Below are 12,529 nucleotides of genomic sequence, written 5' to 3'. Positions count from 1 at the left end.
CCAGAGCTAGTGCTACAGTTCACCCTCGCAGGGGGGTCTTCTCCCTGCACAGCTTCCCTCTGGGCTGGCAGCCACCCCTCACCAGTTCTGCAGCTTATGCTACAGTTGTTTTTCTTCTTGAAGCCTGTACCAGTGTTAGGCATAGAAAAGAAAACAGGTTGTGCCTGCACTAGGTTTGGGCTTTGGGGGGATTTGTTTTTCAGTAGTCAATGCCATTTATTCTTTATGGTCCTGCTGTGCATGGACTCCTCCACAGCATGTCTTGTATTTCTAGGACATTATGCAATGTGACAGAAATGGAGTTTTTCTTTCCTCTCTTATCCTCCTCAGCTTGTGACTTCATGCGTACCTCAGTAGATCCTTGCTTGAAATTACTTCCCAAGCAAGTCTGACTGTTTGCCTATGTTTTGGGTTTTGCTCGATGCCCAAGCCCACCCTTGACACCTTCATATTAAGCAACTCTCTTAAAATAGTTTTTCTAAAGTTTTGTCAATCTAAAAATAGTCATTGGAAGTTTCAGGAACTTTCCTTTCAGAGATGTGTCTGAGATTGTGTTATCTTATTTAATACTCAAGGAAACAGATTGTCCTTGTTGCTATAGCATACGCTGCTGCCAAGCCCTTCAGCCCTTTGCCATTCTCTCCCAAATGTATGGAGTATTCTCTGTGCATAGATAGAGGCAGCAAGTACTACAGCAATATGTAACTTGTGAAGAGAGGTGCATGTGCTGGCACCACTTTATTCCTTGGAAGTTAGACTGCAGTAAGTTAGACTTACATAAACAAGTATAAAGAGCTGCAGCAACTCGAAACACTTCTTATTTAGGGTATTTTTGCAAGATTGTGTTTAATATTCCTGAAACAGTGCAGTAGACATAAGCAAATATAAGGAGAAAAGCTCCTATTTCTGTGTCTTTTAAAAAGAATGTTCATTCCCAGAGTTGTGAGGTTCTAAACTGCTTGTTCTCGTTACTGCTGCTACACCTTGTTGCTTGTGGTTTGGATTGTTGCTTCGTAAAGCAAGGGTTAGAGCTCAACTGTTTATGAGGTGTGTGCTCCTGCTTGGACCATGAGCTCCTCTCCAGTGCCTTAAAGATGACTTGTGTAAGTCATGAGAAGTGGTTTCATTGCTATGTCCCATTAGTGCGTCACAAATGTATGGATAACAAGAAGACAAAGATATGAAAATACGAAGAAACACGTCAAACAGTTGGGTCGACAGCCTGTTGAACGTTGTAGTAGATGAGTAAGTAGTTCAAGGACTTTAACAGGGCAGCTCATAGGAAACAGCTAAACCTCTTCCCATGTCTGAGTACTACAAGCAGCTCAACAGGCACTGCCAGATTCTTGCCCTGATCATGTGTATTTCATGTTTTAGAGTGAAATCAGTCATATTTCAAATTTACCAGAAGGAGAAAATGTGCAGACTTTGCTCTATGAAAAATGACTTAGGACTTAGCATGTGATGACTTAAATTACTAAGAACTGGGAAGACTTACACTTTTCTTTCTTTTTTTCCTGTTACTCTATTTACTGATTTGTTTGTAGGTGTGTGGAAGTCTTTTACATTTACTTCCATGCTGGCAGAGTGGAAGAGCCCTATGTCAGCATCACAAAGAAGAGGCAGATGCCCAAGGATGGGTACTCAGAAGAAATTGAGAAAGAAGTGGGACAGGCTGAAGGCAAGCTCTGTACGCACAGGTCTGCATTCAGCAGGGCGTCTGTGATCCAGGCATTCCTCGGCTCAGCACCCCAGCTCACGCTCCAGCTTTACATCTGTGTCCTGCAGCAGGAGATCACGGCTGCCAGAAGTAGGTAGACCTGTTACTATCACCTCCGTGTTTTGGTGGGAGGGAGAGGAGAAAGGTCAGCAGTCAGGTGTAACTGCCCTGGACCAGAACCAAGGTTCTTGGGTTTCATCTCCCTGACAGCTTTTAATGTCTCAGCTCTCAAGTTTATCTCTGTATCATCATGGTTTAGACTATGGCACTTCCTGTAGCATACTTGGGTTGCTGTAAGTACACTGATTTTATAAAGTGGCCATAATGTCATGAGAGGGAGGCAGCTGGAGGGACTAAACTGTCTTAATAAAAAGGAAAAAAAAATTGCCTGTGTTCCATTTTCGTGTTTGAGCAAACTTTCTGGACAATTACTTGGAGTATAGTGCGGAGAATGTTTTGCTATGCTGCGTTAAGGAAGGTGTACTTTCAGGAACGCAGTTTCAAATATGGGCTGAGGACGTGAAGTGTCTTCACTTGTGCCAGACTCTGAATTTGGAATCAAAAGGCAGGACTCAGTAAGCTGCTGTGCAAATGTGGCCATCTCATTTCTGGACCCAAGCTGTTAAACCTTCACCAAGGAGTGATGCACCACATGGACCTACCAGAACACATCTCTCTTACCGTGGGGTTTCGTGTCTTGCTCCATGATGTGCTCCAGCAACTTGGAGGAAAAAACCCCAAACTCATCTTGATTTGCTGGCTGGCAAGAACCTACTCCACCTGGTCATAAGACAACCAGCTTTTCAATGTAAGAAAAGAGTTTGGCACCTGTGTGAACTGGAGGTGTGTTTCCACTGAGGTACAAAATAGCACCTGTTAAAGCTCCAACACCCTGAGAGGCCAGAGATCTCTGCCAGCTTCACCGCTAGGGAGGCTGAGGCTAGGGTGAAGCGTTATGAATTTGATTCGGTTCTTCAGTTCTGGTACCTTGGCTGGCAGTGTACCAAGGTAAGGAACTAAGATGTTTGGAGAAGCCTTTATGTTAGCATCAGGGTTCTCCCCTCAACTCGGGGAATGGAAAAAAACTTCAGTATACCAAGGATATTGCATAAGGATATTACAACAGGGGAAGGCCTTTGTACAAAAGTACTTGTTTAAGGTAATAGCAGTAGTTACTAGAAAGACATTGCTCTCGAAGGTTTCCGAATACTTCACAGCTAACGCAGATTCTTCGAAAAACCATGGCATCTGTGACATGGGATGAAGAAAAAAAACCAGCTGAATCCTTCGCTGAGTGGTGCAATTAGCAGGATTTCCAATCACTTCACTGCAGATGGCATTTGCTTGAGAAAGGTTACCTCTCTATTGTTTTTCTTCTGTTACTGGTGTTGACCTTACTGGTCATGATTGCCGAGGAGAAGCTCTGTGTTCCAGATGATTAGAGAATTCCATATTTAATAATGATTTGTAACACCTTATTACTTCTGACCTTTATCAGACACTGCTGAGATAAATTCTGAATCACAGACTGATAGGTAACCTTCTGTGGGTGAAGTAAATCTGAACTACCAGAGATAAGCTGGCTCATCAGGGAGTTCAGTCAACCCACCGACAAATACAGGAGTCATCTCATGTCTCCCAGAAGCCATCTCCATAGCAGGCGTAATTCTAAAAATATAGAAGTGAAAAGAAAAAAAAGAAAAAGGTGTTTTTTTTTTTTTCTTAATCAGTGATTTAGGAACAATGGCAATGTCTATCAGAGCTCATTAATCAGAAAAACAAGAGTCCTAATCATATTCCTCTTGTGTGTATTTTACCTTCTGAAATGCCAAAACTTTCTGCAGTCTCCTTAGCCAGCTCATTTCTGCAGTAGTACCTCTTGTCCACCAGTATATTTGGCCTCCAGAGTAAATGGGGATGATGCACAACATAGCTTTTTGTTTGTTCTCTGCACACGGGGATTCTGATGTATAGGGACATGACTTCAAAGTTTTGATCTTGCAGCATATCCAAAGTAATTTAGTCCAGCTTTTCTTCCACACTTCAGATGTCTTAAACGTCCCTGTTCTTTGACGCTGGTCCTCCAAAGTGCACACGCTTCTCCATTTGTCTCTATTATAATTATCACTTTCTGCTTCTTGTATTTTGATTTCCACTTGGTTTTTTTTTGGTCTTCTCTCTTATACTTCCAGATTTCTACAGTACACTGTCTGCGATTCTGTGTAAATTCTGCTTGGTCGGTGGTAATAATCGCCCGTGAACCTAAAGCTCCTTACCATCAAGCTACATAGCATGGTTTGGCTCTTTCAAATCTGTTTGAGACTCATCATTGCTTCCAGTATTGAACAGTTCTGAAAAGAACGTGCATCCTTGCCTAGCCTTTTGGCAGCCAGAGCCATGCTGCATCTTTATTGTGTATTTCATGCATTAATTAGTTTCTGTGGATGTTTTCCTCTGGATGATCACATTCTTGCCAGCGTCTGGCATTCTCCAAAATTGTCATTTCGCTGTCCGCCCAGAATGTAAGATCAGGATAACTAAAGAGGGCTGCAAAAGCAGGACAGAGCTTTAGATGAAAGACATAAAGCTTCAGTGACTGTTTAGCATGCAAGGTATAGAAATGTTGTTGTATGAAATGCAGCGTTGGAAACCCACCTGTAATAGCCTGTCTGAGCAGTCGTTCTAGACATTCTGCTCTTTCTTAGTTACAGCGTAACTGGGAATCAGTTACTGTTACTGTGTGAAATGCCAGGTCTGACTGGCGGGGAGGTCGCTGTCCTCGGGCTTCACCCTGTACTAAATGCTTCGGCATCGGTCAGCATCATGCATTGCCTTAGAGCCAGCTATACCCTTCCTTCGGAGAGGTGGCTGACGTCAGACTGAGGTCCACTTACACGCTGTTGAGCAGCTGTCAGGACATCTGCACTTAGGTAGTACCACCTGGAGAGGGGCAAGGCCGGGAAATGCCAAAAAGACCTGGGTTAATGTTAGTTACAAAACCAGCTACCTGAAGGTGGGACACGTGTGACTCGGCCTCTTACCTCTGAGAAAAGGCCAGCTCTTAGTGTGCAGTGTTGAATGTGGAAGATCTGCTTCTGTTAAGAGTGACATTTTAGTAAGTTTAAATTTTCCGTGCTGTTAACAGCAGAGAAGTTATCTTTTTCAAGTGTGGCTTACAACTGTAATCTCAAAAGGCAGATTTCCTGCCATGTAAAAATGAAATTATTCTGCTGAAAAAGGTACTTTATTTAAAATCCAAATGTGTAGCACTGACTGCCATTTTCAAGAAGTTTGGGATTCATCATTTTTTTCAACTTACTAGTGTTTGCAGTGTCGATTTCCTAATGTTCATTGCTGGGCTTTGTAGGTGATCTTACTAGGTATCTTAAGAAGCTTCTACAGTTGCTTCTCCAGGTCATTAAGCTCTGACCACAGAATACTTTTCTCATTGTTTGAACAACATACTTTGAGTATTAGTAGTTGTTTCTAAGTGTTGAAGTTATATCTTAAGGCAAAAAAAAAAAACTGTATCTAGCTGTCTTGCCCTAAGTAACACAATAAGAACCCTGATTTTTCAAGGGTTCTGATTATCAGTTTAGAAAACTATCATATATATATTAACTTATGATTTTTCAGCTGAATGTAAGGTTTCACTAATGTGTATTTGTGATGTAGCTCATCTAGACCAGAATTCACTCTCTCGGCAGTTTCTGAAGTGGGAAGCACCAGGTCTTGAAAAGACGTACGACATGATTAAGAAACCTAATGAAGTAAAGCCAGTCTATCCCTGAGTTACTCTGTGTGTGCCTCTCTGGTTTGTAAGTAGAGAACAGCCTTCTGGGAGCAGGAAGGAAGGAAGAGAAATGCCACCTTTATAAGGACTGTTACGGGATTTGGGACTGTTCCAGTGGAAGATACTTTGCCTCTTGAAATTTTCACTTTTTTGCCTACTCAGGATGAGTAAAACAACAATAATGACATGCTCCCACATGTCCCTTTGTGGTTGCTTCAAACCATCTTTTTCACAGACTTAAAAGTGATGTTTGAAGTGAAGGTTTGGTGACAGTACTGAGTTTTTGGGAAAGGAGCAGGACTGGACTACTGTGTTAAACCAGAGTCAGCGTGACCTGATTTCTGTCAGTGGAGAAATGCCTCTTTCCAAGGCTTGAGTTTTTAAGACAAGTTTGAGATTAATATAGAATCCTTAGGATGAAATTGGGTGATAAAATGAGAATGTGAGTTTATCAAAGCAGAAATCAGCAGTTCCAGGACAGCAGCACCCTGTCCCCAGTGGGTAGGGTTTTCTGTTTCTTTAACTCTGAGAATATTCTTTTGCTTCATTAGGTGCTAGAAGTTATTTGTTCTTTCACAGTTTCAGAACCTGCTCAAAACTACAGGAAAGATTTTTTTAAAAGAGCCACAGGATATCACGCAGTATTCTTGACTGCACATGCTTGCTCTTCTGCTTTCAGCCAATGTTTCTCTAAGACAAAATGTTTAAAAATTCTCAGATCAAGTACAGTGCTATAAGAAAGATGTTTAAAAAGACCTTTTAAAAATATAAGCCTTCGCTTCCTGCAGAATGTAAATGCCATGAAACTTCACTTGAGGGATTCCAGGTAGATGTGAGATACTGAAAGTGGATCTGAATCTATAGACATTTTTAAAAGGAGTGTTGCTTTTAAATGTGTGATATAGATAGGTACGTAGAGAAAATAGATAATTAGAAAAACAGAGTGTAGGCAGGTGAGCAAATTTCTGTCTAAACAGGCAGAGAAAGTGCGGATGGTTCTGGGTTTAAATTCCTTTGGCTTTCAGTTTTGAGCTCCATCACAGAGATTTTCTGTGAGCTTAGATAATTTGCTTCGACACAGAACTTTGCAAGCACTGGGGTATCAGCATGCCCAAGTTACTCCAAAATTTCAGCTTCTGTTTTGCGGTTTTTTATCTGTACAGAGAGGGAGTAGCAACCCTGCGCCTCGTGGAGCACGGTGAGACTTTGAGAGCTTGTGACGGAGCTGTAAGGGCAGCATCTGTATGAACAGCCGTCGGCAGGGGGCAGAGAGAGACACTGGTCGCTGTTAAGTGCATTTTTTTCTTTCTAACTACTTGGAAAAGTAACAAATAGGGACCAAAATAGGAGGTAGGGTTAGAGTGAGAACCCAGAAGTGCGCACAAGGAATGGCTTTTTTGGCATTACACCTGCTGGGAATTCCAGGAGTGCTGTGAAGACAACTACATCTGCACTGCTCTGATGCATCGTCTTCAACTTCTGCCAAGCTGAAGGTTCTGATTTGTCTTTTCTCTTTGTAGGTATTTTTATGGTCCTTTCTCTCCTGTCAATTGTATACGGCGCCTTACGCTGCAACATCCTGGCTATTAAGATAAAGTATGATGATTATGATGTCAGTGTGAAACCAGCCGCCTACCTCTGCATATTCCTGTGGAGAAGCTTCGAGATTGCTACGCGGGTTACAGTGTTGGTCCTTTTCAGTTCAGTGCTTCAAATCTGGATTCTGCCCGTTGTGCTAGTGAATTTCTTTGGTTTTTTCTTTTACCCATGGATTCTCTTCTGGCAAAGTAAGTCCCCGTTTCCTGAGAACATAGAGAAGGCATTGAGCAGGGTTGGCACTACCATTGTCTTGTGCCTTCTTACCTTCCTGTATGCTGGCATTAACATGTTCTGCTGGTCAGCAGTGCAGGTGAAGCTCAATGACCCTGACTTAATTAACAAATCCCAAAACTGGTACCGACTGACTGTGTATTACGTGCTGCGATTCATCGAGAATGCATTCCTCCTGCTGATGTGGTACATCTATAAAACTGATATCTACCTGTATGTCTGTGCCCCGTTGTTGGTCTTGCAGGTCCTGATAGGTTACTGCATGGCTATCCTCTTCATGTTGGTCTTCTACCAGTTCTGCCACCCATGCAAAAAGCTTTTCTCCTCCAGCATTTCTGAAGGTTTGCTGTCCTGTTTCAAGTTCCTCTGCTTTACTTGCAAGCCTCCCAAATCTACCGTACTGATGGACAAGGCAGAGGTGAAATCTGAAAATACTGATGAAGCTTGGAGCAGTAGCAAAACGATAGATTCTCAAAAGGGGAATCCTCATCAAAGTGTTTCTTCCAATGCCTAGTACAACTGGAAGCAAGTAGGTGATTTTGGAAGGTGGTGGATCACCTGCTGGGAACATTGTGTATCTTGGACGTTGTCTTGTGGATGAGATTTCTTTCTTGCAGGTGTAGCACTGCATGACGACTGACAAGCCTACCTTTGTGGGAAACTTGGTGTATGACTATGCGTATCCGTGTGTGTTTGTGTACGGAGAGAATCATTGTTTGCAGACTTCTTTTTCAGAGTTTTTGCACATAGGTTTATTATCACGTGCTTATTTTAAAATCATTATAGGCGACATCCTTCAAAAATTGGCCTGATGCTCATCTTACTAAGGAAATCCGAGGACAGAAGGACATGGATTTCAGATAGGATGTCATTATGGCATGCCACCCTAGCATGGAAACGGAGCATAGACCTTGACTATTTATTGACTGTAGCTGTGGTCTGCTTTGATCAAATTGCAGACTGCTTTACACTCTAATCAGTGTAATAAGATAATACTTCTCTCTCTGGTAGAAGAATTGGACTTCTACAATGCACTGTAGTCTAGGTTGCCAAGAAACAGCCACTTAGCCAGCACTAATACTGAAATGTGACTGTTACCGAGTAGGGACAGAGGGGTTATTGGCTTTGTACTGTTTTACCCTTCATATTTGCTGCTTGTTAGTAAGGGAATTAAATTTAACACATTAATTGCAGTGTTCTGGAATAGCTCGTTTTTCTGACATTATCACATGGTGTTCACTTTATGAAACTCTTAAGTATCTAGAAGTTGAGCAGATAGCGTGGACTAGTCACATAGGTGCTCTCCAGAGCACAACTCCAGGGAGAAATTCAACCTGTCTTGAGTCCTCTAAGGCAGGTGATATGAATAATTCTCTGGAGATCCATTACTCAGTGTTAACCAGATGCCTTGACAATTAGTTTTGACTATCTGTCTCCCTTTCAGATGGCTGAAGTCGAGAGATGAGCACTGCTCTGATTGTAAGGGCATTGGTAGTACACCAAGCAGGCAATTCTGGTGTTTTATGTGGGGATAGAAGACACGGAGTCTTTCTTTCTGAGGCTGTGATATGCTATGTTTGGTTTAATATCAGTAGTTCAAAATCCTCGGGCTTCTTTACCTCAGAAATATCACAGGCTTAAAATCTGGAAGAGGAAATGGAAGTTACTGACTTTTTCTTCTATGCACTGTATCACCACAAATAACTGTGTTTCTGTGTTTTGCAAGTTGCTGAGAGAGTTTAGCAGATGAACACCAAGAATTTAGTGGCAATGCACAAAAAGAACTGTATTCTGAAAAATGAATTGAAAGCTTTTTGCACTTTCTTTGCTTAGCACTTTACATTTCTTTTGAGTATTACACTTCATAGCTGCTAGTGGAAACAAATAATTCATGACCCAAAGCATTTCCTGATGTCCTAAGCTTAGCCTCCATACTATTGTCATGGAGGACGTGAAGTTCTTCAGTAGGCGTGACATCAACATCACTGTAGTAGAAGTGTCTCAAGTTCATGTCTGAGGTCACTTATAATGAAATACGTCACATGCAGTGCTACAAAGAGCACTTTTTTTCTTTACTGCACTGTAAATGAATGTCTTCATACTTCAGTTTTGTAATGGAGTTTTGGTTTTTATTTTGCTTAATATGTGACTGTGTGTGGTGTGTGTATGTAGATCTCATTAAATTATTGGTGGATGGTAATGGAAGTTTTTGGGCTGAGCTTGCCATGGGGATGTACCTCACGTATCTGGGAAGACACCAAGCACCTCAGTTCTAATTTCTCTCTCTGAGGTGCTTAGAATAGTGAAGTGATTCCTTGAAGACACTACAGTCTTTCTCTGTACTTCTGTATGTGGAAGTACAGTGTAGTATTCCTCTGTACTTTTCTAGATGTAGAAGAGTATTTCAGTTTGCTTTTTTTTCAGTAGTGAGTCAAAGGAGCAAATGAGAATGTAACCCTTGCTTCCGAATCTCCAGAGTTCAGAACACAGAGCCAAATTTTCAGGTGTTCTTAGCTAAAACTGTGTATCTGACTTTGGAGTTGCATACTCATCAGTAATCAGGGAATTATGATTGTTGCCTATCTACAGAGGTACCTAGGTCTGAAATGTTTGTGTATGAAAAAAGAAAAAACGTGGCTTCGTGTGTAGAAGTACTTCACATCTAAAGAAAGAGCTCTCAAATCCTTAAAGCAGACTTTGGTCACTGTAAGCGATGGCATAGTTGTGATTTTGCCATTTTGAAAGAGTGGAAGCTTCACAAACCTCAGCCAGTGAAGTATTTGTGCTACAGTGTAGTCAACAGTCGGAGAGTTACGCAGCCAGGAGTCCAGTGTGCGTACATGGTGAGTACCATTTAACTTCACGTACCAATGATGAAGACTATATGCATATTTTTCAAGATTGTGCCATATTACTTCCTATTTTTATACCGATCTGAAGTGCATGCATAGAGGACTGAATATTTAAATCACTGTTATAACAGGAAAGAAAATAAAAATAAATATTTGTATGGGTTATATTACTGTCGTATAGTTTTGCCTTAGTTGTGCAGACTAACCAAATACAGTTTAAACACTCCATCAATATGAGGTCTGTTGTTTTTTGCTGTGCCTCATGTCACCACAGCGTGGAGCGCACGTTAGCTGCTCTATGCATGTTTCGATCTAACTGCGCTGCCATTGCTGGTAGAGAGAAGGTATGAGAGGGTGTCAAAAAGACAAAGATTTTCTGTTAAGACCAGTGTTTCAAAGGACAAGCTTATTTTTCCAAAGTGTGCTATAGTGTTAAGAGAGACAGATTTTCTCAGGATAACAGTCTAGGCGTTGTTGTTATCATTACACCCAGTGGCTGCACTGAGAGGATACTACTAGCTGCAAAGGACGTATGTGTATGAGTGAGGGAACGCTTGCATGTTTGCTGTGGTTTACTCTCCTCTGAATGCCAGAGGCATGTGTGCAATGGGAGGGTATAAGGCTGCTGTTAAAAACTGTACTCCCTTGAGTAGCGCCGAGTCACACAATGGGTCTCTCAGTAAGTATTATTCGTGTATGAGAGTATGCAAGACCTGATACATGGGTTTTCCCTTGTCCTTGTGAAATGACACAAATTAAAATGTTGAAACGCTCCCTTAAGTTGTGTTGGTGTCAGTTCTTAGTCTGCTGCTTTCAGAAACCCGAGGTGAAGGTTATATAGCACACTGTCATCTGTTGCCATGCAGCATAAGAAATGTTTTCAAGCAGACCTGAGAAAAGAATAACCTGTGAGTGATCGGGGAGTTCCTTACTTCCAGCCAGTGGTGCTTGCAATGCTGTTTAGCTGGCTGGAGCCTCAGCAGAAGATTTTGTAGGAGGCAGGGTTTAAGAGACCAGGGTTATATGGAGCAAGATCTATATGTGTTAGTTATTGTTAGGATGAGAATATTTAGTTGGTTTATGCTGGGAATCAGGAAGAAATCATTGCCTTTATAAAGGATCTTTTAACTATTTTCTGCACGGTTGTTCCATGCTCATCTGGGTTTACCATGTGCTTGTCTCTGACCTTGGGAATAACCAGCAAAATCCATGCTGGCAACTATTGTGGGGGCACGTGAATGCATAAAATGTTTGTGACGCAGTTAAGTGTTTGTAAATGTGTGTGTGTATATGTATAAATATATATATAAATAAATATCTGTGTATTTTACAAATATAGGTGTAAGTAGATACATTGTAAAAGCTGTAATACGTGCACATCACTTAAATGAGGACTAGTGAGAGAAGAATTCAGAAATCCTGGTGGTGATGGACACTGCTATCTGCTAGTAAGAGCTGCACTCCCTAAAACAGAAAGTAATTAATCCTTTATTACAGGCATTATTTTTAGTCTCAACAGATTATTTTTAAATGAGCATGCAGCATATTTCTTTTTTTTAATCAAATGTAGATTAAAACCTCAATGGAAAATTTCATACTCGGGCATAATGTTGATAACTTGTGTTTCCAGCATGGTTTGTTAAAGAAAAGCTTATTGACCAAACTGTTTCTCTGTCAGCCCCACCCTCCCCATATCAAACTCATTGGATACATTAAAACTGAATTTTTCTAAAGGCAGATACCTGAGGAGATAAAACAGGTTTATAGAAGCTTTGTGAAGACTATCAGCTTCTCAGAGGAAAAGATCAGAAACGATAAAATGATCCTACTGATAAGAAAGGTTTCAGCATGACCTTTTTGCTGACCACTTATCGTAGAATCACAGAATGGGTTGGGTTGGAAGGAACCTTAAAGACTGTCTAGTTCTAACCCCCCTGCCATGGGCAGGGACACCTTCCACTCAGCCGGGTTGCTCAAAGCCCCATCCAGCCTGGCCTCGAACTCTGCCAGGGAGGGGACATCCACAACTTCTCTGGTCACCCTGTTCCAGTGTCTCACCACCCTCCCAGTGAAGATCTTCCTAATGTATAATCTAGATCTTCAGTCTTTCAATTTTGAAACCGTTACCCCTTGCCCTATCACTACCCTGATAGAGAGTCCCTCCCCGTCTTTCCCATAGGTCCCCTTTAAGTACTGAAAAGCTGCTATAAGGTCTTCCTGGAGCCTTCTCTTCTCTGAACAACCCCAACTCTCTCAGCCTGTCATCAGTGTGGATGCTCCAGCCACCTGATCATCTTTGTGGCCCTGTTCTGGACCTGCTTGAGCAGGTCCATG

General features: G+C 41.7%; 1 protein-coding gene across 1 annotated transcript; it reads left to right on the top strand.

The window, feature by feature from the left end:
• Positions 1 to 1,545: 1,545 nt before the first annotated feature.
• On the top strand, positions 1,546 to 8,527 carry XK (X-linked Kx blood group; the record flags this gene model as incomplete). Its single annotated transcript, XM_010131515.1, has 2 exons — positions 1,546 to 1,810; positions 7,034 to 8,527. Coding segments are annotated over 2 exons (1,089 nt in total), but the record flags the coding sequence as incomplete, so codon positions are not given.
• Between the last annotated feature and the right edge of the window lie 4,002 nt (positions 8,528 to 12,529).

The sequence above is a fragment of the Buceros rhinoceros genome, unplaced genomic scaffold (assembly GCF_000710305.1).
Source record: "Buceros rhinoceros silvestris isolate BGI_N320 unplaced genomic scaffold, ASM71030v1 scaffold12862, whole genome shotgun sequence".
NCBI lineage: Eukaryota > Metazoa > Chordata > Aves > Bucerotiformes > Bucerotidae > Buceros > Buceros rhinoceros.
Note: the sequence above shows the minus strand (reverse complement) of the source record. Positions and strands in the feature narration are given on the sequence as shown.